Source organism: Rhineura floridana, chromosome 19, assembly GCF_030035675.1.
Source record: "Rhineura floridana isolate rRhiFlo1 chromosome 19, rRhiFlo1.hap2, whole genome shotgun sequence".
NCBI lineage: Eukaryota > Metazoa > Chordata > Lepidosauria > Squamata > Rhineuridae > Rhineura > Rhineura floridana.
In genome coordinates, this window is record NC_084498.1 from 301,051 (window position 1) to 328,114 (window position 27,064).

A 27,064-nucleotide genomic window follows, 5' to 3' on the forward strand; every position below is an offset into this window, starting at 1 on the left:
CCCCGCGCGCCACTCACCCGCGGTTGGTTCCCGCCCGTGACGCGCCGGGGTGGGGCGGGGCTACCGAAAAGGCGGGAGGAAGCCCAGCAGGGAAGGGGGACAAGGGCACAGGCAGGTGGGCGGCTTCCCCGCGCCCGACACTGCCGGGCTGTTGTGCGGGCGAGCAGGCAGAGGCCCCGCGCGGGCCGAGCCTCTCTCTCCATCGCCCCCCGGGCACCTTGGTCCTTCACCGGGTCTGCGCCCCGAGGGGACGCGTCTCCCCGAGCGCCAGCGGAGGCCGGAGGCGCCTGCGTCCGAGCAGCGCGGGGAGGCGCCGCCTGAGCTGAGGTCCCGCAAGCGCGCCCCGAGCCGCGCCTCCCCTCGTGCGTGGGCGATGCCGGCGGCCCCGCAGAGCAGCGCCTGAGCCGGGATGTCCCAAAGCGAGGCGGGGGCGCAGGCGGGCGAGCGGGGCGGCCCAGACGCCCCTCAGAAGCGGCGGGGGCGGCAGCCGCGTCCTCCTCAGCCACCACCAACGCCGGCCCCGGAAGGCTCCTCCGCCGGCGCTGCTCCGGGTGCTTCTGTCGGGGTTGCGGGCGGCAGCCAGGCGTCGTCGTCGTCGTCGTCGTCGTCCGGCTCTGGCACGCTCAGCTCCTTGGAGACGCTCCCCACGCAGGACCTGCCCTCCATCCCCGAGGAGGACGCGGAGCCCGCCGCACCGAGCCCGCAACCCTGGGGGCGCCTCTTCGGGCTGGCCAAGGGTTTCCCCAACTGCGGTACGTGCGGCAGACGCGCCTGGGAGCGGCCAGCAGAGGGCCAGAGCGGGACCCCTTCTCCTGCTTCTCCTGCTCCCCCTTCCGTGTCCGGCGGCGGCGACGCTGCGCTTTGCTGCTCCTCGCCTGACTGCTGCGCCCCTCTTGGGTCGTTTCCTGCGCCTCGGGTGGGCTGTGAGCTGCCACTCTGGTTCACATGCCAGCAGCCCTGAGACTGCGGGGGTGCGGAATCTCCACCCCCATTTTGACTATGTTTACCTGCCAATTGCCTGACTTCATACATGACCTCGGGGGTGGGCAGGTAAAAAGTTGGCTGGAGTGGACCAAAAGGCGCTTCTGAAGTACCCTAGAGGACTCTTTGCAAGCTCCTTGAAATAAGCCCTGCACTGTGCTTTGAAGTCCTGATGATCAGGTGATTGACAGGTAGAGACGGTCAGATTTGGTCAGGGTGGGGGGAAGACTAGGGGAGATAAGGTCTGGCCCACTGGCCAGCATTCAGCCCCCCCCATAAGGAAGCTGCCTTATTATACCAAATCAGAGCCGTGGTCCATTTAGCTCATCATTGTCTTTGCTGAATAGGAGCAGCTCTGTCTGAAACTCTCCCGGGTTCCAGATGGGAGGAAGAATCTCTGCCTAAACAGAGAAAAAAAATTAATCAGAACATACAGCATATCTTGTATAACATATTGCATTGTAAATCAAAATATCATGGAAAATATGTTACTGTGACATGTCAGAATCACAAATGCATAGAAGGACCATGTCATAGAGATGCATCTACAGCAAGGAACCCCCTCGCCAGCCTGAGAGCCTATTTCAGCCCCTGCCTTGGTTCAAGAAACACATGGTGTTTTATGTGGGATGGGTCCAGGAACCTCCACTGTGAAGTGCCCAGGAGACCTGTGGCGAGCATGCCCAGCTGTGGTATTGTTCGCCTCTTTATGATACGATTTCGTCATCTTTTTTTTAATCATGAACACTTACAAAGAAGGCAAGTGCTGGAAAGAGTCTGGTTGAGGAGTTTCCTTGTGTTAGAAGGAAAATGTCCCAGGAATTCATCTACATGTTTTATGATCTTAATGTGGATAATGACCAAACTGCAGCAGCTCTGGTCTCCTATATACAATTTTGTACTGCTGTTTATGTTTTATGATGCATTGTAGACTGTGATCTCTTTTTGACTCTGGAGTATTTCTCAATATTTGGGCAGATATTTTTAATGGGAATCACCTTTCCTTTCTATTAATTTCATTCTGCCTCTTGATACCAGTTAGCAAGATAGTATCTTCGGTGAATAAAAATTCAGCGAGAGCTCAGTCGTAAACCCCGTGTCAGATGAAATCTCTGGTAGATTCTAATTTCTTGAAGTTTTTGATTTGGGTGGGAAAACACCCCTCTGTGTTTGAGCCTCCTCTCCAGGCCCAGGAGGGGACGAGACGAGTGTGTGCTTTCCACTTGCTTTTACCTCATTTGGGTTTGCACCCTTTCTTTGCTTTACCCCAGACTGTGTGGAAAATGAATACTGGTTTGGCAGAGACACAAGTTGCGACTACAGCTTTGCTAAGCTGAAGGTGGCCGAGACTGAGCTCTACAAACAGTACAGCAAGAAGCACTTCCGTATCTTCAGAGTAAGTTCTGTGGTGGCCCCTTCTTGCTGCTCACTTCACAGCAAATTCCACTTTGAGGAAGTGAATGGGTGTTTTAAGTATTCCTTATTTCGTTGGTCTCTAGGTGACTTACAACAGATTTAAAAACATAAACAGTGAAAACTTAAAAGCCAAACAAAATAAGCTATGACAGCCTAAAGATGGATTAAGAAGGTGCCTGGCATGCCTGCCTTGGGAGAGCATTCCACAGCCAGAGGGCCACCACTGAAAAGGCTTGTCCTCATGTTGCCACCCTTCAGGCCTCCTGTGGAGAGGCAACACAAAGAAGGGCCTCTGGTGACGATCCTGGGGTCAGGGTTGGTTCATTTGGGGAGAGGCGGTGTTGTCTCTTTGGCTTGTGGAATTTGTCTGGGGCTCTAGCTGCAGAATCTGAACCCTTTTAATTTCCCAATTTGTGATTCTGCTCTGGAGGAGGACCTGCCAAGAGGGCACACCTCTCCTCGTGTTTGCTAAGGGTTCAGTTTTATGAGCAGCGCTAGCTGCTCTCAATTTCAGTGGCTGGTACTTTGAGAAGTAGTATGCCAACAAGAGGACTGATCATAGCAAATGCTTGGTAAAGAGTTGCAGGTAGCCCAAAGTGGCTGACTGTCCTTTCTCCAAGGAACTGGGACCCAGAAGCTCCTACGTGGCCTATATTGAAGACCAAAGTGCAAATGGAACCTTCATCAATGGAAAAGTCATTGGGAAGGGCAAGAAGCTTCCCTTGGCATCTGTTGCAGAAATTGCACTCTCCCTGCCCCAGAACAAAGGTAAGAGAACTTGCAAAGACAGGCATGTTTGGTTGTGAGTGTAATCCTGTAGAAATGCTAGAGCTATAGGCAAGGAAGCACACTGATATTTTCCCGTTGCTTTCAGCACACAAATGGTTCGGATTTTGATTAATTGAACCCATCCCCCAAGATCAGCGTGAAGACAATCTGTGGATGTTCAAGGCTGCTCAGTCAATCTGCATGGCTTTAGAGCAACACAGTTTGATAAAATATTATTATTATTATTAAATTTTATTTATACCCTGCCTTTTGGCCAAAGGCCCTCAAGGCAGCTTGCAAGAAAAATAAACAGGTATAAAAATACAATAAAAATATTATAAAAGCAATACAATCTACAAAAATTAATTTAAATAACATTATCATTATCGGCACCGCCAAGAAAGAGGAGGTGGTGTTAGTGGGGGCAGCAGTTCTCGAGAGGCAGAAGGCCGATAGGCATTTGTTACAGCAAAGCTCTTTGCTGTTTCAATGTCATCTTCCTCTCCATGTCCTCGGACTCGCTCAGGCGCTGCTCCCGGGGCTGCTGCTGCTGCTGGTGATGGTTTATGTCGGGGGGGGCAGCTGCAGGAGCTCGGGCTCGAGGACCTGGGCCTTGCCTGGAGCAGGAGGAGGAGAAGGACATGGCGGCGGCGGCAGCACATACTCCAAACACAGAGAATGCATGTAGGTCAAAACAAAATCCAGAAGGAAGATCAGTATCGCCAGGTATTCCACAGGTACAGCAAGGCAGCATCAGTAGTGCCAGGAACAAAGAGCTGGAGACCTGGGTTGTATCTAGAAATACTGTTGAAAACTTTTTCCTGGTCAAATGCTTTGAAGAAAATGACAGAGGGCTCAAACTGAATCTTGAAGGATGGGCATTCCTTTACAAAAATCCTCTGCCTTGGAGCTCTTTTCGTCCTTGATTCTAAGAGGGCTTCTCCTTTCTGGGAAATTCTTCCAGTTGATATTCTTAGAAGTTATCGCTGTGTTCAGAACTCAAATTAATCCGGAATGTAATAGAAGAACCTGGGAAGTTGCCTTATATTGAGTCAGACACGTTGGTCCATATAGGCCAGTATTGTCTGCATTGACTGGCGGCAGCTCTCTATGGTTTCAGGCAGGGAGTCTCTCCCACCCCTACCTGGAGATGCCAGGTATTGAACCCGGGTCTTTCTATATGCAAAACGGGCTCTTCCACTGAAGAGGGCTGGATCAGGCCAAAGGTCTAATTGTGAGGGCAGTACCCCCTCCGGCTTGTGATTTCCAGTGATTGGTATTCAGAGCAGCATTGAAGAGCCATCACATGGTTGTGCATAGGCAGACTATGGGATTCACTATCCCAAGATACAGTGATGGAGACCAACTCGGGTGGGTTTTAAAAGGGGATTAGACAAATTAATTGAGGAACAGGCTATCGATGGCTTCTAGTCATGATGGCTGCATTGTCTCAAGTATTAGAATGCTAGTTTATTTAGCTGATTATTTAGATCCTTTCCAGTTGGGCTTCAGGACTGGGCATGGAACTGAAACAGCCTTGGTCGCCCTGGTAGATGATATGAGGAGGGCGTTGGATAGGGGTGAATATACCTTCCTCGTCCTCCTGGACCTCTTGGTGGCGTTTGATACCGTTGACCATGGTATCTTGTTAAATCGCCTTGAGGGATTGGGAATAGGGGGCACTGTTTTACGGTGGTTCCATTCCTATCTCTCAGGCAGGTACCAACAGGTAGCATTGGGGGATGAGGTTTCAGACCCTTGGCCTCTGAATTGTGGAGTACCACAGGGTTCTATCCTCTCCCCCATGCTATTTAACATCTATATGAAGCCGCTGGGAGCCATCATCAGGAGTTTTGGGCTGCAGTGTCACCAATATGCGGATGACACTCAGCTCTATCTCTCATTTAAATCTTCACCAGAGTTGGCTGTGAAGACCATGTCCAAGTGCCTGGAGTCCATAAGTGGATGGATGGGCGAAAATAGGCTGAAGCTGAACCCCGATAAGACCGAAGTGTTGCTCGTGGGTGACAAGAGAAGGTTGGGAGATATCGACTTGGTACTTAATGGGGTGAGATTACCCCTAAAGGGCCAGGTCCGCAGCCTAGGGGTCATTTTTGACTCCCAGCTGTCCATGGAGGCTCAGGTTTCGGCAGTGAGCCGGGCAGCTTGGTATCAATTACATCTGATACAAAGGCTGTGACCCTACCGTCCTGTATATCTGCTCCTGCGAGTAATACATGCCCTGGTCTCCTCTCGCTTAGACTATTGTAATGCGCTCTATGTGGGGTTACCCTTGAAAACGGTCCAGAAACTGCAGCTGGTACAGAATGCGGCGGCACGCTTGATGAAGCATAGCCGCCACCGGGATCACATCACCCCGGTATTGGTAGATCTACACTGGTTACCAGTGGTTTACCGGGCCCAATTCAAGGTGTTGGTGTTGACCTTTAAAACCCTATACGGTTTCAGCCCAGTTTATCTGAAGGACCGCCTCCAATATCACCAATTAGGCCGCCTTACAAGATCAGCCACACAGGACCTCCTCTCGGTCCCACCAGTCAAAACAGCTAGGCTGGTGCGGACCAGAGAGAGAGCGTTCTCAGTTGTGGCCCCCACCATCTGGAATTCTCTCCCTTACGATCTCCGACATGCCTCCTCCCTGATGAGTTTCCGCCGAGCTTTAAAGACCTGGCTATTCAGGCAGGCCTATAAGAACGTTGGGGTGGATTAGTTTTTCTTGATCTTTTAATTACTGTTTTTGATGTTAGATTAATCTGATAAATGTGTTGATTGTATATTGTATACTGTATATTTTATTTTATGTAAGTCGCCTAGAGTGTCCGTTAAGTCGGACAGATAGGCAACTAACAAATAAAATTTTATTCATTATTATTATTAGTTGCTGGGGTTGTGATCCAGAGAGGGCTGTTGTGCTGATGTCCTGCTTGCAGGATTTCCATAGGCATCTGGTTAGTCACTGTGAGACCAGAATACTGGGCCTGATGGTCTCTTTATCAAACTAAGCAAAGTTCTTCTTATGTTCTTACCTCCCGCCACCACTGTTTGCCTTGGGTCTTCAGATTCCTTCCTTTAAAAATCTGTTCAGACATAGATATTTGCTCTCCACCCTCCGCAGTGGATACAGACTTCACTGGGTGTGAAGCAAAGTAATTTGGAACAGGATCTAATTCTTTCAGCATTGTTTCATATATAAAAACTCTTTTGTTGTGATCCTCTCCATTGTGTTTGGCCACAACACTGAAAACTGAAGGGAAGTAGCAAAGTTGTGTGTTTTCCTTTCAATTCTGGTTATTGAATTAGGATAGGATGCTAGTAATGGGGATCTGCTCTCTGCTCGCCTTCGCAGTGTTTGTGTTCTCTGACCTCACAGAGGATGATCATCAGTTGGAGTATCCCAAGGAGCTCAGGGACAAATATATCATATCAAAAACGTTGGGCAGGTAAGTCAGCATTGGGTTTGTTGCTGGGGGGGGGGAATGACTCTGCCTGCCTGCCTTTCTTGCATGTTCTGTACAGTGCTCTCTGTAGGCAGGGTCCTGGCACATAGAAAAGCAATTCAGAATTTTTTATTCATTATTTTGTGGTGGTTATTATTTATTAGTACATTTATATCCCACCTGTCCTTGAACAAGCTCAAGGTGGCATAGAAACATGGTTCTTGCCCTCCTGATTTTATCCTTACAACAACCCTGTGAGGGTGGATAGGCTAAGAGACAGTGAGTGGCCCAAGGTCACCCACCGTGCTTCATGGCTGACTGGGGATTTGAACCCTCATCTCCCAGGTCCCAGTCTGACACTTTAACCACACACTGCACTGGCACTCTCACTAGCTGAGAGTCTTCTTTTGTGGTGGGAGGGTATGCCCCGGGTAATGTAAAATTAGGTAAGCTTTTATTTATAAATCCTGCTCCTACAGCGAGGATGTCTTGGGGTTTCTGTGGGAAGAAGGGGGTCACCAGTTGCTTCACACTTGCACAACATCAGGTTGCCACTGCTCGGTAACAGGTGGAAATCATATTTATTTGAAACTTGCATCCTCCTGTCCTTGGCCATGTAAGTGGATCCTTTGATGACATCACATTTGTTGATGTTGATTGGGTGAAAAAGAACAGGATTTTGACGGTCTACTAGTGAAATCATGTGTCCTTCCACAGAATGTCCACCTGCTTTGCTCTCTCTGTGTGTCACGCACACAGACAAACAAATGTGCATGCCTTAAAGGACCTTACCTTGAGAATCCTGGGAATCTGACTGGGTGAAAAAGGCAGGAGGGTTCTTCCCCCCGCCCAAGGATTTTAGTGTGAAGCGTCATGATGACTTGAATCTCGATTGCAAACTTTCTGCTTGCTTGCCCTCTCAGAGCTTAGTCATTCTCTATCCAATAGATCTGGATGGAATTGGAAAGCAATGTCTTGTTTTGCTAGTAGCTGGGGAGCACTGAAAAAATGTATCCCTTTTTCTGGCTTATTCCAGCCGCTGAGACAAGGGGTACCTGTAATTGCTGGGGTAATGCTTTTAGACTTGCTCTCTCATTTCAGCTCTGACTGATAGCGATGGGAGAGGTCAAATGATAGTACGTGATCTTCGTCTACTAATTGTTGTAGGATGTGATTTTTATCATGGTGTATGAACAGGCTGACTGCTGTTGAGATCACTATGAGTTGCACCAGTGGGCAGGTCTGGTATCAAAGCTGCCTTGAAGCTGTGCTAAATGTGTCCATGGTAGGCTTCAATGAGGGGGTTCGCTGATGATTTTTAAAAGATAAGGAAATAAAGCAACCCGCTCGGTCTTTTGCTCCCAGGTCGAAGGATGAGAGATGAGAGCACTGTTTAATCTGGGGCACTGTAGGCACTCCTTGCAAAGCTTCAATGCCTAAACTTTTGCTAACCCTAAAGTAACCTCTGTATTTTTCTGCTAGTGGTGCCTGTGGAGAGGTGAAGCTGGCCTTTGAAAGGGACACCTGTAACAAAGTGGCAATAAAAATAATAAATAAGCGGAGGTTTATGGCGGATGTTTTGCCAGAAAATGTAAGTATTTTTGTTTAGGTCTTCTGGGCAGGGACTTTTTGATGGAGGGAAAGAATATTTATGAAGTACCTTAGGTTGTCATGTATGTTGTGTATATGATTAAAAAATGTTTGTTTCTCCTGCTGATTAAGATAGTATATTCAAATTGGTCTGTGCTAAATATTTTATGGATAACTCGCAAACTTAAAGGGCTCACATTTCAAACCTAAACACATAGCATGGAATTACCAGCAGAGTTTGTGCTGCATGTGCTGAGATTCATGGCAATAGTGGAATTTGTACTTTATCTGATGGTGTGTTTATGAGCTTAGTGTAACCTGAAAGCTGCTGCTGTTTTTTCACCAGACCTTTGTTGCAGGAAAAAGGATTGACTGGCTTTCCCCAATCTGGTGCCTTCCAGATGTTTTGGACTGTAGCTCCCACCAGCCTTTCCCACATGGCTGCCCTCACTTGGGTTGATGGAAGTTGTGGTCAAAACATCTGGAGGGGCCAGGCTTGAGGAAGGTTGGACAGGGCTATATAAATAAAATCTGCCTGATGTAGAACCGCCTGGTGTGTACCTTAAATCACTCCCCACCCTGGCATTCCCCCAGTTTTGAGAGGGCTTCATATGAAAACACAAATTCTTAGTGGCTTCAGATTTCATAGATGTATGTATTTTTTTACAAGAACGAAAAATTCCCCTTGCACTCAACAAACTGCCCCCCAAGCCATCTACCACGGATCCACAGATGTTATCCCAAGAGGGAACTGGGTAGCTGGGACATCTGCTCACTAACTTGGGGAAGTTAGTATGTAGAACACTGAAGAGGAATATGCTATGTTGCTATGTTGAAGCTGCTCCAGTTCCCAGCCTCTGGTTCCTCCCGCACTGCGTCTTCAGATTTTAAGATCTCTTCTCCACATGGCTGTGTGCCTGGTGTTGCTTTCTGTTCATACGTGACGTTCTGTGGACTTTAATAGCTGAACTAAGTGCCTTACATTTGGCTTTACTGCTTTTTTTTGCTGCAGCAATTCAAGCTGCCTTCACACACCTTTACTGAGGGCAGAGTGCTTGATGTTCTGTTGGTGTGTGAGTTTCCTCACCACAAGTGTCAGTATGCACCTTGAGCTAAGCAGATGGGCTCATGCCAAACTTCTAGAAGTGACTTTGCACTTTGATGTTCCACTGTCTAAAAGCAGGACAAGCCCTTTAATGTGGAAACAGAAGTGGAGATTTTGAAGAAGATTGACCACGTAAGTAAGCCCTTAAAGCAGACAGCTTTTTTGCCTCACTTCTTTATTCTTTTGTAACTAAAGCTCTGGCCGTGGTTCTGAGAACTAGCAAACCCCTTCTCTAAGGGTCCTTGTGTCCCTGAAATGGCACCACCCCCACACAAGAGGGAGGTATCTCCAGGCTCAGGGGGAACCTGAGCACAATAACAACAACAACAACTTTTAAGGGGAAGAAAAGCCTCAGGTGGGGGAGGGAATGAGGACTGACCACCCTCAGCAGCCATGGACTGAGTGGGGAAAGGTGTGGGACGAAGGAGGAGGGAATGGAGTATCACGGAAGAAGGCATGGCTGGCTGGAACCCTGAACAGAAATATGCCACGTTGCAACATTTTGTTGCAGTTCCCACTTGTACTTGTAGAGGGAAATATTTAAGTGCTTTGGAGATGCTGCTCCCATTCCTTCACATTTGTAAGCTTTTCCTTTGAATTGTGGGTTCTGTGCTGCTCTTTGGCTTCAGAAGATAGAAGCTGCTTTTGGTGCATATTCAGAATCCTTTTTTAAGTGCTTTTCTTCAGCTCTTTCTATGAGAGTGGCTTGTTCATAGAAAGTGTTTGGATGTTTCTTTTCCTCCCTTGCTACAGCCCTGCCTTATCAAGATAATAGACTTCTTTGAAGGAGAAGACTTTTTCATTGTGTTGGAATTGTAAGTCACTCATCTATGTTTTTCTTCTGGAGCAGTGGTTTTATGCTTAGGCTGTGAGTGACAGTGTCAGTTGTCTAGAGTGAGCAGGGAGGATTTCAGTTCAGTGCTGCTATAATTAAAGAAGAAAAAAATTGAGACTATGACTGTTGGAAATAGAAGTTAGAGAAATGAAATGAGTGGAGAATCTCTGGACTGTGTTTCTCAGGGGCTGGATTTGTAATTGGAACCAGCCTTGTTTAGTTTTTGTCCAGACTGTTTTAGTGTTCAAAATAATCCATGTGTGTAGATGTTCCCATCTTGAGTCCACCTTGTGTGTCTGATGAGGAGGCTGTTGGATCACAAATACTTGTGCCACAATGAGCCACTTCATCTCCAAGGTGCCATGGCTTTTTTCTCACCCTTTTGGAAGGTATCTTTGGTCAGAGAGATTTCAACAAACAGTAATCCTGTCCACCACCCTCACCCCACCACCCTGATTTCCTTACTAGTTTTTGGCTAGCCTTGGAAAGCCAATCCTAGATCTTAGCCTGCTCCCCTGAAGGATGTTGTATTCAGTGATGAAGTAGACACTTTGTTTGTGAAAAATAGATGCTGTCCATCTTTTATCTTGCTTTCAGACAAAGATCTCACTCTGCTCTTTCTTTCAGGATGGAAGGTGGGGAGCTGTTTGACAAGGTTCTGCGCCCAGCAAGATTGAGCGAAGCAACTTGCAAACTTTATTTCTATCAGATGCTTTTAGCTGTGCAGGTAAACCCACAGCTCTCTAACATTGGCTGTCATCCCAAACTGGGATGGGCTTGGTTTTGCTTGACTACTGTCATTTCTGTTAATGTATTCGCTGGTATAAACTGGATTCTGCTTTATCTGTTGCACCACATGACGACCATAGCCCCTTCCAGCCAGCCTGCAAGGGAGCTAACCTTTGGTCCTCCAGATATTGCTAGACTACATTTTCCATTGTCCCTGACTATTTGCCATGCTGGCTGGGCCTGACAGGAGTTGGGAGCCAATCTGGAGGTCAACAGGTTAGCCACCTCTGATGTAGCATGTAGAGAAATCCACTGTGTAGACCCTCAGTGTCTCTAAAGAGCAGCACACCTCTCTCCATTACTTGACAATGCATAAGAGGGCTTGACATTTCCATTCCCTGAGGATGGATCATGGCTCCATGACAGAGAACATAAGGAGAGCCAGCGGCTTCATGCCTGTGGGAACCCCACAAGTGAGACCTGAGTGCAATAGCACTAGCCCCTTCTGTGGTTTCCAGCAACAGGTATTTGGAAGCATACTCTTACAGTGGAGGTAGAACATATCTATTGGGGTTAGTAAGTAATTGTTGATAGCCTTATCTTCCCTGAAATTATTTAATACTGTTTTCAAGCCATTTCATACTATTTAAAGCCATCACTGCCACTTTTTGGAGCAAATTCCATAGTTTAACTATGCGTTATGTAAAGAAGGGCTTTCTTTAGTCTGTCCTGAATCTTCCAACATTCAGCCTCATTTGAATGTTCATTAGTTACAGTGTTATGCGAGACAGAGGAAGAAAAACTTTCTCCATGCCATGCATAATTTTATGCACTTCTATCACATCACCTCTTCGTCATCTTTTCTCTAAACTGAAAAGCCCCAAATGCTGCAGCCTTTCCTCATAGGTTCATTTTGCATGCCCTTTTCCCCCAACATAGAATAGTAGAGTTGGAAGGGACCTGTAAGACCATCAAGTCCAACCCCATGCTCAATGCAGGAATCCAAATTAAAGCATCCACGACAGGTGGCTGTCCAGCTGCGTCTTGAATGCCTCCAGTGTTGGAGAGCTCACCACCTCCCTAGGTCATTGGTTTTATTGTCGTACCGCTCTAACAGTTAGGAAGTGTTTCTTGATATTCAGTTGAAACTCTGCAATATCCTTTCTGAGGTGAGGTGACTAGAGCTGCGTACGGTATTCCAAATACAGCCGCACCATAGATGTGTATAATATGATTATGATATCGGCAGTGTTATTATCAATTCCTTTCCTAATGAACCCTAGCATAGAGTTTGCCTTTTCACAGCTGCCACACACAGGGTCGACATCTTCACTGAGCTATCCATGATGACCCCAAAGACTATTTCCTGGCCAATTGCTGCCAGTTCAGACCCCATGTGCATATATGCAAAATTAAGATGTTTTTGCTCCAATATGCATATCTTTACACTTGAATTGCATTTGCCATTTTACCGCCCGTTCACTCCTTTTGGAGAAGTCCTTTTGGAGCTATTCGCAATCTCTTTTTTTTTAACTACCCTGAACAATTTAGTATCTTCAGCAAACTTGGCCACCTCATTGCTCGCTCCTAACTCTAGATCGTTTATGAACAAGTTGAAAAACACAGGTTGCAATACTGATCCTTGTGGGACTCTACTTTCTACATCCCTCCACTGGAAGAACTGTCCCTTTATTCCTACTCTCTGCTTTATGTTTCCTTGCCAGTTCCTGATCCTGACCCACAAGAGCACATCTGCTGTTATTGCATGACTGCTAAGCTCACTCAGGAGTTTTTGGTGGGGTCCCTTGTTGAATGGTGTTTAAAAGTCCAAGTACACAGTGTCCACTGGCTCACCTCTATATTGGATGGGGAACATCTGGCCTGAGGGCCAAATTTAGCCTTCTAGGCCCCATTTGGCCCGCCAGGCCATTTTGGGGAAGTCATATCCACCCTCCCTGTACCTGACATCATACATGACATCAGGTGTGGGGCAGGGCTACAAAGAAACAATTGGAAGCTTAAAGTAGGCTCTTGTTTGCCTTTGCTGGAGCAAGCCAGTCCCAGTGCTGCTCTCTGAAGTTTCTCCACACTTCCACTTTTCACCTCTGATATTGGGAATGGAAAGGAAGGGCACGGGGAGGCTTTGGCAGGTGGATAGAGCAACCCACCTGTCAGTCAGGTGATGTCATAATGATGTCCTGTGGTTGCCATGTTGTCCCCCCTGCACACCTGTTGAGCTGCCCATGGGTTCCCATCCCTCATCCATTTGCTTGCTGAGACTCTCACAGTCCTAGGTCAGTGAAGCAGCACCTGCTTTGCATGCTGCAGGTCCCAGTTAAGTCCCCGGTGGCGTCTCCAGGTGGGCTGAGAGAGACTCTTTTCTGCCTGAGACGCCGGCATTTCGTTATGTAGTGGGGAGTGCTGAGACTCTCCTCCTGCTGGAACTGTTTTTGCTGTTCACGTTCCCTCTGTGGAGTCCTCTTGAGATTTTTCTGTTCAGGATTGGGAGTTAATATTGTGTTTCTTTCAGGATCAGTTCTAAGCATTGTACTTGCAGTTTGGACCTGTTATTTTGAATTGTTCTACCATATTCTCTGGGCAGTAATTAAAAATATAGACTATATATGTCTAAAATACTAGGTGGTTGTTTTTCTTTATAAAGCACTGGTGGCTGTACAAAGATTAAAGAACAAGATGATCCCTGCCTGTAAGGGAGTTGTCTAGGTATGGAAAGCAACGGGGTATTCTAAATGTCTTTTTACAAAAAGCAGGGAGATCCTACATGCAAAGGTATGCATAGCAATCTGTTAATGATGTGATTCCCCCCCTCTTTGGTACCATGCAAAAGTACCTTCATGAAAAAGGCATTATTCATCGGGACCTGAAGCTGGAGAACGTACTTTTATCATCTCCTGAGGCAAATTGCCTTATAAAGGTGAGCAGGTTGTCTCTCCCCCCATGTGCTTTAAATAAAGTTGTCCTGTGAGATGCTTTGGTTCCTCTCATGGATGACAGAGGTCTCCAAGCGGGTAGTGTAGCTCCCCTTACAGCTCAGAGACAGGAAACGCTTCAGCAAATACTTTCGCTCCTCCCCTCTTCTTGAGGGTCAGTTCGTTTCCTGTCTCAGCTCAGAGCACATCTTATTTGATTTCTCTCTCCTCACTGAGGGGTATCTGTTTTTCTCCTCACTGAGGGCTGTCCGTTTTTTCTATTTTTTATGTTTCTCTTTCCTCCCTTCATACATACCTCTGTGCTTCCTTCCTTTAAAAAACCCCCACAAAAACCCTCCTGGCAGATTCCCTTTGCTCACCTTCTGTCAGCTCTCCTTTATTCCTGCTTTGACATGGATAAAATGAAGGGGCAATCAGCAAAGAAAAGGCATTTTAAGAGCTTTGGGTAGCGCTCACTGGTAGTCATGGGCAGCGCCCAGCCGCTGGCAGCCTTGAAAGAAAAGGCATATTAAGAGCCTTGGGCAGCCTTAGCGATACAGCACCCAGCCACGGGCAACCTTCAAAGAAAAGACATACATCCCCCTCTGAGCTGTAGGGGGAGCTACACTACCCGCTCGGAGACCTTTTGTCATCCATGAGGAAACATAGCTTACTGTAAGAACAAACTGTTCCTTCCAAAGCGTGCTCTCCATTGTTATGGAATGAAGTATTTAAGACTGAAGGAATTTGAGTCTTTCTGCCTTGTATGCAATGTGTGGGGTGTGTTTTGTGAGGATGAAAGTTGGTGTAGTTTCTGACTCTTCTTGGTCTACGGTGCCCTTTTCCTCTGCAAATTCCTCTAGATTTAATTGGATCTGACAGAAGAACTTTTTTTTTTTTTTTGCTGACTTACGGTATGATGCGGGAATCACCTTATTTTATAGTTAGTTACTGCAAATGTTATTTATTATTTAATTTTGAGAATTGTTATTTAATTTTGAGAACTGTATTATTTTATTGATGTATTATGTTTTATTGATGTATTATGTTCGTGTTTTTTTGTAAGTCGCCTTGAGGGCCTTTGGGCCATAAGGCGGGGTATAAATTTAATAAATAAGATAAATAAATAAAATAAACATAAGAACATAAGAAGAGCTTGCTGGATCGGGCCAGTGGCCCATCTAGTCCAGCATCCTGTTCTCACAGTGGCCAACCAGGTGCCTGGGGGAAGCCCGCAAGCAGGACCCGAGTGCAAGGACACTCTCCCCTCCTGAGGCTTCCGGCAACTGGTTTTCAGAAGCATGCTGCCTCTGACTAGGCTGGCAGAGCACAGCCATCATGGCTAGTAGCCATTGATAGCCCTGTCCTCCATGAATTTGTCTAATCTTCTTTTAAAGCCATCCAAGCTGGTGGCCATTACTGCAGCTTGTGGGAGCATCTAGATGAAGTTTTCCTTTTGAGGCAAAGCTATTGTTTCTAGAAATTTCTTTTGTCTGTACTTAGGTGTGGAAAGGGGTGCTATGCAGACCTTCATGGCAAAAGATAGTTTAAGTGACTTGTGAAATTTTGAACTATTCTTCTCACTTTCCTTGTGCAAGATTACAGATTTTGGGCAATCCAAAATTCTTGGAGAAACATCACTTATGAAAACCTTATGTGGAACACCTGACTATCTTGCTCCTGAAGTTCAAACTTTTTCTGGAACGGGTGGCTATGGACGATCAGTGGACTGCTGGAGCCTAGGAGTGATTCTTTTTATTTGGTAAGAAACCCAGTAGGGCTATTATGTGTAGGCAAAAGTTTGGGGCCTTCCATAAAGATGACCTACGCTGGGCATCAGACAGGGGGAGTGCATCCCTGTTGGTGCTGCTGGACCTCTTGGCGGCCTTTGATACCATCAATCATGGTATCCTTCTGAGCTGGGATGCGTCTCAGAGGCACTGTTTTACAGTGGCTCCATCCCTACCTGATGGACAGGACCCAGAAAGTGGTGCTGGGAGACTACTGCTCGACCCCCTGCCCGCTGGCCTACGGGGTACCGCAGGGTTCCATTCAGTCTCCCATGCTCTTTAACATTTATATGAAACTGCTGGGAGAGGTCCGGAGATTTGGAGTGCAATGTCATCAATATGCTGATGACACTCAACTCTGTCTCTCCCTTCCCTCTGATGTCAGGCTGGAAGTGCTTGTCCTAAACCTGTGCCTGGAGGCTGTGAAGGGCTGGATGTTGGCTAACAAACTGAAACTTAATCCAGATAACATGGAAGTGTTGCTGGCCAAGGGGAAAACTGCCCCAGGGATAGGGCTGCAACCTGTTCTGGATGGGGTTGCACTCCCCTTGAAAGAGGAGGTCTGCAATTTGGGAGTTCTTCTGGATCCTGCTCTGCTGCTGGAATATCAGGTAGCTGTGGTAGCCAGGAGTGCTTTTGGCCATCTCAAAATGGTCTACCAGCTGTGTCCGTTCCTGGAAGCAGCTGACTTGGCCACAGTGACACATGCATTAGTGACATCGACTCTTGATTACTGTAATGCACTCTACATGAAGCTGCCTTTGAAAACGATTCGGAAACTACAGTTGGTCCAAAATGCAGCAGCCAGAATGCTAACTGGAGCACGGCGCAGGGTGCTTTATCGACTCCACTGGCTCCCAATTTGTTTCCGAGCCCAATTCAAAGTGCTGGTTTTGACCTAAACAGCCTTGGACCAGTGTACTTAAGGGACTGCTTATGTCCATATGTTCCTACCCTGGATTTAAGATCACTTGCCTCTGGTCTCTGCGTGCCTGGAATGAAAGATGTTGGATTGACAGGCATGCGGGAGAGAGCCTTTTCAGTTGGGCCCCCAGACTTTGGAATTCCTTGCCCCGAGAAGCCCGCTTTGCTGCCTCCCTGATGGTTTCCCCAAAACTTGTAAAAACTATTTTGTTCCATAGAGCCTTTGGTTGGGACTAACGGGTCAGCCCTGACACTGTTGTTTAAGTTTTTTATCTTTTAAGTTCTTTTATTCTTACCACCTCATATGTGTATGCACATATATACATGTATGTATGTTTTTATGTGTATGCATAATGCATTTTAATTGTATTTTATGCATTTTAATTTACTGTAATGTTTGTGTTTTTATTGTGTATTCTATTATATATGTGTGCAATTTTATTGTAGCCGCCCTGAATGCCCTATTGTAGGGTAGAAGGGTGGGATAGAAATATTTTAAATAAATAAAGTGTGCCTTTTATTTGTTATTTTTATCTCCTGCCATTCCTGTTAATTCAGTGCCTAATAGGCTTGAATATGGCAGTTGTGTTAAAGTGGATGCATAGAATAGAGCAGCCACAATGATAACAAAGTGGAACATACTCTGATTCTGTCTGTGTCATTTCTGAGTGCAACTGCTTCAGTTGCTGCTGGCACCGTCACTTTCTGCTGCCAGCAAGAAGGGTTCCTCATTAGCTGCTCCATAGACAAAACAAAAGTGAACACACAACCTATTTGTGCAGTGTTAAAGTGTGTCAGAAAGTCACTGAAGAGGCAAGGGTCCATTTCAGTTTGTACCTCTCCCAGACAGATTATGGTAATTCATGGCCTACATGCGATTACATATTATTGGTTAATTCCTACCTGCTGATCTAGTTTGCTGGTTAGTATAAAAGGCATTCAAATTTTGGGTTAGTTAGTTCTTCTTAAGAGGGAATTGCTTTTGAATTACCTTATTTTCCTGTTGCTGTCTGTTCTGCCCTGATTTGCTCAAGCTTCAGGCCTTCCCACTCATAGGTAACTGTGTTATTCTACAGAACTTAGAGCTAAAATACACAAGTAGCAGGGCTGGAGGAAGTTAGGAGGAAAGTGATTTATTTTGAATGTTTGCTTTGTCAATGCTATTTTTAATCATCTCATCAATGCTACTAGGCCATATTATTATATTGTTATTTTATTGTTAATGCATCTCATCATGAATCGTTAATGAGTGTTTGCATATATGTTTAAAGATATTTTCTTAGTTACTTTAAGTTGCTGTAGTTCCAATTTTATCTTCAGTTCATATTTTTGCCGCTTTGGGCTCCTGCCAGAAGGAAGGGCGGGATATAAATCAAATAATAGTAATAATAATTTCATATCATCATTGAATAAATGAATGAATGAATTTATTACGGTCAAAGACCAGCATAGAAATACAAATCATCAAGACAACCGAATATCAATAAAATACAAACATTAACAATGCTAAAACAAGCTCTATTTAAAAGCCAATTCGCGCGTCTATATGAGCTGGTGAGTTCACGGTGCTCTGTGGCATATGATGGCTGCAGCACAGACGCTGGCTGCCTTAGCTGAGACTTGAGAAAATCCATCAGATAAAAGGTATTTAACATAAAATGCATCACCCCTACCTGGGATTTTCTGTAAAATCGGGGCAATTAGCGCAATCATCATTAAGTTTCGTCAATAAGCTAGTGTATTTGTTTCAGTTGTAAATTTAGGGTTTGTGGTTTTGAATTCATGAATTGTGTTTTCTCACTGTCCACTGGGTTGCTGTTGAGCAAATAGAACCAGGATTGAAGGAGCCAGTAAAGGTTGATGAGTAGGCCAGAATTTGACATGTTATGCATGTGCCTTCATTACATCCACTGATTAACAATTAGTAGCTAATTAACAGTTCCACGGAGAACTAAGGTTGTATTCTATGCACACATGTTAGTGGGCGTAAACCCACTAAAATCAGTTTCACTTCTGCACACCTAGAGACAGGCTTTTAGTTGCCTATTAATCTTGGAGCAACCATGCGAGGTTGGTAAGGATGAGTGAGAGTTACATTTCCAAGCTTCATAGCTGTGCTTCGTAGGCTGGATATTGCTGTGGACTGTGCTTTGTAGGCAAGGGTAGATCTGAACCTGTGATTCCCATTTCAGATGTTGCACCTCAGTGGTTTTCTGATGCGATCTGCTGGACTTTTAATTGCTGAACCAGCCTGTTTTCCTTCTTTTTGTCTCTCTTAGCCTCTCCGGATATCCACCCTTCTCTGATAAAAATGCTCGGCTGTCTCTGAGGGAGCAAATTGCCAGGGGAGACTACTACTACTGTGCAGAAATTTGGGATCATGTGTCAAAAGAAGGTATGACATGTTCCTATTCACAGGACAAGGGTGTGCTAATTGGCCACAGAAGCGCATGTTCTTTGCTCCTCTCTGAGATAGTACATGCATAAGAGAGCTTTTTAGCAGGAGTCATTGTGCCATGTGGTGGATCTCTACAAATGTAGAGACCTCCTAAGTGTGTGAGGAGTGCCATTTGGGGCTCAAACACACGGATGGGCTGGTGTCCTCTTCCCTTGCTGCAGGGAAGCTGGCTAGACAAAGACAAGGAGCTGAAAGGGACTTCTTAGCCCCAGAAAACTACCTGTGGCTCCCAACAGGCTTCCAACTTCTCCTGGTCCTCAGTCAAGCAGGTGGGAGAGGTGAGTTACCTCCAGGGCCGGCGCCAGGCATGACTGGGCCTGTGGGCAGCAGCCTGCCCAGGCTCACACTGCCATTCACCCCAACATCTCCTTTGGATACAGGTGGCACAGGACTAATACAGGCCCACTCACCCCATCTACCTCTCACATCAGTGCATACACCCTGCTGGCTGTATGTGCATGTCTGCCATCACCCAAGATGGCAGCAAGGGCGTCAACCCCTTAGAGATGCCCCCGCTGCCATCCTAGGTGATGACAGGCATGTGTGTGCATTGCACAGGGTGTGCACACTGATGCACTAATGTGACAGGTAGGTGAGGCAATCAGGCTTATTTAAGCCTACACTGCTTGTATTGGGGCAGGGTGTGTGTGCCTGGGAGCTCCCACTCTGTGACCTGCAGTAACATTGGGGAGCAGGCTCCACCCCCCCACTCTCGGCGTGCTGGCCCTGGGCCTGGTTACCTCCTCCCTCTTCCACTTAGGAAACAAGTGTGGCAAGTCCCACAGGTGTGTTGTATCCAGCCAGCATCTCGTGAAGTAACTGGGTTTTGCTTTGGCATCAAGTGCATCTGCAACCCTTTGGCAACAAAGCCATGATTGGCTCTGATAAGGGCAGATGCTACACAGCAAGCCTGCCTTCCACGCTCAGGTCTGTTGCAGGGCTTCTTGCTCCCACTTCCTGCCATCCCAGCAGTCAGGTAACCTGCACTGGGCTGGAACATGGCAATGCATGGCAGCCTGCCTGCTCATGTCTCTGATACGTACAAAGGTTTTTCTGTGGTAGCAGAATTCATCCTGCACACACAAATGCACAGCAGATCCCTGAACAGGAGTGAATGATACAGTTTCTCATACCAATGACATGAATATACCTATGCTAGAAATAATTGTTGCCTCTGCCTTCATACCTCTGGGTTAGTTTACTGCAATATGCTGTACGTGGGGCTGCCTTTGAATGGTTTGGAAACTGCAGCTGGTGCACAATTCAGCAGCCAGATTGCTGCCTGGGCAAGACAGACGGAACGTATAATACCAATTCTGACAAGGCTGCACTGGGTACAAATAAGTCTCCAGGCTCAATTCAAAGGACCCTGCATTTGTCCAGAGGCATCACTAGGCGGGTGCGGGGGGTGCGGACCACACCCAGGTGACACCATGAGAGGGGTGACACCCAGAGCCACCACCCCCGTTGCCTGGCGAAGGAGCCAAGAAGCGCTCCGGGTTGGCATCGGAGCAGCCAACTCCTCCTTGGAGGCAGGCAGGCAGGCCGCAGGCGGGCGGGCAAGACCGGGAGCAGCGTTGGCAGGGCAAGGGAGGCGTTCCGGCGTTCCCAGGCCTGCTTCTCATGCCAATGGGGCACAGAGAGCAGTGGGCAAGCGAGTGCGTGCCATGGAGGAGCCGGGTGAGGGCGTCGGGCCGGGCAGCCCAGGAACAGTATCTGCCGCGGCGGCAGCTCCTCTCTGGCACTGCTCACCTGACCTCTACCAGTTCACCATGGCTTACGGCTACTGGCAAGCCGGGCAGCACCAGGAGTCAGCCGCCTTCGAGCTCTTCTTCCGCCGCTGCTGGTTCCTGGGTGGCTTTGCCCTCAGCGCCGGCCTGGGCAAGTGCCTCACTTTCCTGCACGCCTTCTGCTTCTCCCAAGCAGGTGAGCGGGCGCGATGCTTTGGCAAAATCAAATCAACAAGGGAGTTGTGTATAGTGAGACTTTCTAGACCAGCTCGATCAACTGTGATTGTAGTGGTTGCTCAGGATCTTAGGCAGAGTTTTCTCCTAGCCCCTTTGCTACTTCAGTTCTTAACTGGAGTTGCCAGGAACTGAATCTGGAACTTTCTGCATGCAAAGCAATACTGCAAATTAGTCTCTTTCTTTCATTGGGAGGACATCAGTGTCAAGTTATTTTTGTTGTTGCAGCATGCCCAGTGCAATCATCCTGATTAATCCCAATCTTCTAAAGTGTATACACAAATAAAAAAGTTGGTATTAATTTTAACATCCCTGAAAATATATGTACTTCCTAGGAACATTTGCAACTTGTTAAATATTTGACTAGTATTGCATCCATTCCAGTTGCCAGGAATTGTGGTTTGTTTCTCCTGCATGCTAATAGGGAAGAGCAAAACAGATAAGATCCAAAACTGTGTTCACAGTAAACCATAAACTATGATTTGAAGCCAATATGTGCAGCCTATGCTTGTGCAAATTTACTCAGAAGTAAGTCCCACTATATTCAATGGATCTTATTGGTAAGGCTGTATAAGACTGCAGTCTTACTGTGAAAATAAAATATATGCTTCTGTAAATGGCCTTAAAATTGGAAAGGTATTTACTTCACTGCCCCATTAATTAAAACTGGCTGCATCCTGTCATTTTAATAAATGAAAGCTTTATTTAGTTACTCTTTTGATAAAACTAATTAAAATCAGCAGCTGTACTTGGTAGTATGACTTTCAAGTGGCTAAATAGTTCCTATTAAGAATATGAAATATATCAAATGCTCTGTTTCTAAGGATCCAAGAATTCTCCAGCCAGTTCTGTTTGTCCCAAAAGACTCTGGGCTTGTTTTTCTTTCACAGCAGCTTCACAAGAGGAGTTTCAAAAACCAGTTTGTAATATGGCATGGTGGTCTGCTCTTTAAAATCAACTAAAATTATATTCTATCCACGTACTCAAAAGGAAGTCTTACGGAAATTAAGGAGACTTGCAGTGTAATTCTTTGCACGTGTACTTGGAAGTTAGTCCCACTGTGATGACAAAGACTTACTTCAAGTAAACATGTATGGGATTGCAGCATTAGTTCCAGATAAATGTGTTTTACTCTGCGCTGTTCAGTTGCCACACTAAAATATGGAGCACTCCTATTCTTCATAGTGCTATGGCTAAGGGGCATTCCCTGATAATAAGGATCAATACATTTGAGAAAATCTTGGGCACCTGTTCATTGAACCATAAAGCTAGTTCTGTGAGTCCAAAAAGGCTTTATGCTTATATTCCTGAATTAGCAGCCTTCAGGCTGAATGGCACACTGAGCAAGAGTTTTAAAAGCATTTAATGATATGGCAACAGAGTTGGCTATTTAAAGGAGGGAGTCAAAACTTGCACTGAGTTAGTACAAATTCCTGGTGCATGCCTAAATAGCTCTTTGAATCCCAACTCCACCTACACCTACAAATAATTTTTCTAGCCCAGAGTAGCCATTATTTTTCATGGAAATGCCATGGATACAGGTTATAATGCACGTCAACTCTTGATAAGTTATATAAAAATGATATTGGAAGTTCTTCTAGAAACAGGAATCTGTAATTCATTGGAATTGAGTTGAATTGTCTCCATTAAGAGCAAATAACAATATTTCAAAAATTGCTGATGGTCTTATCTGAGGACTGAGTGCATCTGCAGAGTAATACTTGGGATGGAGTATAATAGTTGATTTGCCAGCAGCTACCACAGTGTCACAACATTTAATGCTGTTCCATCATTGTAGAGATATGGTGGCGTTGTGGACTGGCTGCTGATGCAGGATGTAGACCTTAATGGCTAGTCACTCTTCACTGCATGATAGTAAAATTATGGCTACAATTAGAATCATTCAGACCCACTGCAGACATTAATTTGCATGTTAATATTCTACCCTTATGTGTTATTGTAGTCTCTGTGCATGCTTAGTGTTGTGTTTCTGCACTCTGTTTGGTCAGTCACTTCAAATTCTATTGTTTTCTTACCGAATTTTCACTTTAACCACATGAAACTATGTATAAATGTAAATACATTTAGGCTGTGCGTATGATACTGTAATTTAAAAGTGTAATTTTAATTTTGCTAGTTGTTTATGTCACTACTATTGCTATTACATTCAGTAATATACGGGAATTACGATTTACGAGTAACATTAGTACAAAAAACATTACTAAGGATTCTGTATGGTCTGGTACGGGAGGAGGTCCATGGGGGTGACATCATTAGTTGCCGCACCTGGTGACACCAACCCTAGTGACGCCACTACATTTGTCATCGGAGGCTCTTCTCTGTGTGTCTGTCCCTGGATGCGAGAACTAGCCTTTGCAGTGGTGGCTCCCTGTTCATGGAATGCTGTCCCCAGGGAGGCATGTCTTGTGCCATCACTACCTGTTTTTAGGTGCCAGGTAAAAATGTTCTTATTCATACAGGCCTTTGGAACAATTCTGTGCATATTTTTAGTTATGTGGGGATAAGCTGGATTTTGCTTTTTATGCATAGTATTGTGAATATTTGGGTGGTTTTTATTCTTGTTTTTAATTTGTAAGTTGCTTTGAGTTCATTTTTGAAAAAAATCAACTAATAAATTTAATAAATAATAATACAGTACATTGAGATATCTTGGTAAAGGAATGGCATTGGTATCACTTAGTGTTTCATATGGATGAGCGTGTGATGTATAGGGTATTTGTGGTTGGTCAGCTCTAGGGTTTACACACAACAGCATGGCTTTATTCCATTCTTGCCCATCTGCAGACCATTTTGCTTTGTTTCAGCCTTCGATCTTGTACAGAAGTTGCTAGTAGTGGACCCACACAAGCGTCTTAAAATAGAAGAGGCCTTGGAGCATCCCTGGCTTCAGGTATGTGCTCATCTGAGCCGTACTGTCTAGGTAGAACATGGCCTGCAACATGGTTGCCTCAGTAGTTGAGGTATATTGTGGGGAAACAGGCCAGATAAGCTTATTCATGATGAAATATTAAAATGTTGTGGCCTAGATGGACAGGATCTTAATGGACAACAGGATTTAATTTATTTTATTTAAAACATTTCTATATTGCCCTTCATTAGTAATACCAGAGTGGTTCACATCAGTACAATAAAATCCAACACATTAAAATATAACAAAATGGATCACACCCAACAGTAAGCTGGACAGATCCCACCCAGGCTCAGTGCCTAGGTGAACCATCAGTGTTGATGCTTACAGTGCAATGTTGATGTTTTTAAATAGTTTTAATTTTTTTTAATTGTGTTTTAAATTGTTTTTAAAAGATGTGTTTTAAATTTGTATATTTGTTTTTAATGTTTTTAGTTACTGTAAACTGCCCAGAGAGCTTTGGCTATGGGGCAGTATACAAACACAATAAATAAATAATACCTTGTATCAGAAGTGAAGTGGTTCCATAAGCTGGGTGCCACAACGAGAAGGCCCTCCTTTGGGTTGTCACATCATGAACCCCAGTAGGCTGTCACAACCAGGACAGCCTCATCCAGGAATCTTAGCATACAGGAGAAAGCCTGATATCGTTAGGGCTTTGTATGTCAACAAAATAACCTCAGATTTTCTCAGTAGCAAATTAGCATGTGCATAGAGTTCAAACGGGGTCAGGGGAAGTGATGGAAGTATGAGTGGAGAAGGTGGGTGGGTATATGACCCCCTTAGGAAGCCCCTAGTGTGCCCTTGTCCTGCCAAGGAGGGGCTGGTAGCTGATGGCCAAGGCTGACGGTGGCATCCAGGTCTGTCCTTGATGCACTTTAGACTACTGCTTGCACACACACACACACACACACACCCTGCTGAATCCCTTGATCTTCACCTCTTTGTAAAATATCTCTGTCCATGACCAGAAACTGCCCAAGAAGCTTTTGTGTCTGAGGCAAAAATCCAAGTGGCAACCTCTACTGTAGAGGTAAAATAATGTATCAATAAGCTGAATAACTAACAATTTGCTTCCTCACCCTGATTTCCCCCCATTCTTGCTTCCGCTTGCCCTCCTACTGACGCAGTCTCATTCTTGGTTACTTCTGCACCCCCTGCATTACTTAATGCTCATTCTGTGTTTAATTGTACAAGTGCTGGAATTGTGCCTCCCTGCAATTTCTTCATTTTAAATATATGCACAAACACATATTCTTCACAGGATGAAAATATGAAACACACTTTCCAACAGTTAATCGCTCAAGCACAGGACCCAGTGCTTAAATCAGAGGTGGAAACTTTGGTATCTGTTTTTTATTCTTGTTTGTTTGTTTTATTACTTAAAGAAATGTTGAGCTGGTTTTACAAAAAGTATTTTGGTTTTTTTCTTTAAAAAAGGAAAGCAAGTTAATTTCAAGTTAGCATGTTTTTAAGCTGGCACAGAGATTTGGGATCTGAGTAGCCTGCTTCACAGGGATCCTCTGCTGCATGACAGAATGGGGTCAGAGCCTGTGGTTGACCTGAAGCTTCAGGTGGAAGTTTAGACAGGTGAAGAGGGCTGTAGCAGCCTATAGATATACCATTGAAGGGGATTTTTGTGTGTGTGTGGAATATGGAGAGGAAGGGCTGGCTGTCCAGGGGTGGAGATGCCCTAAACAAAAATGGTGTACAATAGTGGCTTTGTTTTACAATGGTGACATTAATGTCCGTGAAGTGCTCAAAGGCACAAATATAATCTCTGCATGTAAATAAATTCCCAGGGCGGCTTACAATAAAAAGGCACCATAAATTAATTAAATAGAATAGTGTACTGCAACCATATACCAAAAGTAGTCAATCTATAAAAGGGCAACATAAAATAGTTGGCAGAGATAAGACACAATAACCTGAAGCAGCTTTTCCAAGAGGTGATAGATACTGTCACCTAGGCTAAAAGTCAAATGTCACTCTAAGCCATAGTTTGAGTTTCTGAACGTTTCACAGGTGATGTCAGTTTGAGAGCTGTTTGTCTGCTTTTTCTCTTTGTTTCATAAGATCATCCTCATCTTGATGGCACAACAGCTTCTAAATGTTCATAATGGTGGGTTGTCAATTCAGGCACCACACCAAGCCATAATAGTTGGCAGAAATCCATGGTTTGCAAACCCACTTCAATCCATGGTTGCTGGTTTGCCTGGTGATTGCAAACCATGATTTATCAGTTCAGACAACAGATTTCCTTAACCATGGTTGAGTATGAGGTCTGGAGCACCATTGTGCTCTGCCATTGTCTTGCAGCAGGTGGAACAAGAAGTTAATTCTGCTTTTCCTTTCAGCCATTCACAAGCAGAAAACGGCACTGCGCAGAACAGGAACAGGCTGGGCCCTCGAAGGTGCAAATAGTGAAGAAATGTTCTTAATGGCTCTTGTGGTTATTTTTTTTAAACAGAATTTTAGAAATCTATTAAGCTCCTACAAATTATCCCTCGATAAATAAAAACTTTCTAAGACCGAAGGCTTCTGTGCTCCTTTCTAGTCCTTGGGCCTCTGCTACTCATTTTGGTTTCACCACTGGATTCAGGCTCACGTTTGATTTCCTGCTGTTGTCCGGCTCCAGAGGGTGCCTGCAGCTGGGCCTGGTGACACTTCTTCTCAGCAGGCTACTTGTTCAACTGAGGGACAGTGCCGGGGCAAGCACACACACACCCCATTACTGGACTCCTGTTATTACTTGAGGGACAGGCACTTCTCACATACACAAGTGCATTTATATATTATCATTTTTGTAGCTGTTCTTCTGTTCAGCTGCAGCGTTTGAGTCAACAAAGGCTGAGCATTTTGCAGCTACTGACATACTCTTCAAGATGCTGACAGACCAGTGGCAATCCATAGAGGGAAAGGAAGCATCTGGTGCGTAGAAGAGAGGTCATTGAGGAGGATGTATTGCTGGGGAAGGAGGCAGAATTGGGCCCTTTTTGTTTTCTCACCACCACCACACCGGTGTCAGCCAAGCTGGGAATTGCTTGCTGCTTTGTTGTACAATCACAGCCGCCGCCTCCTCCAATCTCCTGGCTGAAACGGTGGGGTAACTCCTTTAATTCCAGTCTCTCAATCTCTATTGCCCTTACAATGTAATCCTATATATGTTTATTACTCAGAGTTTGGA

At 45.5% G+C, this 27,064-nt stretch overlaps 1 protein-coding gene across 8 annotated transcripts; it reads left to right on the forward strand.

Moving 5' to 3' along the window:
• Nucleotides 1-34: 34 nt before the first annotated feature.
• On the forward strand, nucleotides 35-26,413 carry CHEK2 (checkpoint kinase 2). Of its 8 annotated transcripts, none has more exons than XM_061603499.1 (15): nucleotides 35-752; nucleotides 2,253-2,377; nucleotides 3,018-3,165; nucleotides 6,533-6,626; nucleotides 8,106-8,214; nucleotides 9,394-9,450; nucleotides 10,072-10,133; nucleotides 10,781-10,880; nucleotides 13,731-13,817; nucleotides 15,411-15,574; nucleotides 18,806-18,921; nucleotides 19,146-19,262; nucleotides 23,774-23,859; nucleotides 25,142-25,210; nucleotides 26,235-26,413. In XM_061603499.1, exons 1-15 carry the CDS (start codon nucleotides 410-412, stop codon nucleotides 26,316-26,318), a joined length of 1,761 nt encoding a protein of 586 aa, XP_061459483.1. In that variant the 5' UTR covers nucleotides 35-409; the 3' UTR covers nucleotides 26,319-26,413. The 8 variants fall into 8 exon arrangements, with proteins under 8 accessions (XP_061459483.1, XP_061459484.1, XP_061459485.1 ...); XM_061603500.1 differs by having other exon boundaries at nucleotides 6,557-6,626; nucleotides 25,142-25,222; XM_061603497.1 differs by having other exon boundaries at nucleotides 36-752; nucleotides 25,142-25,222.
• Nucleotides 26,414-27,064: the final 651 nt, after the last annotated feature.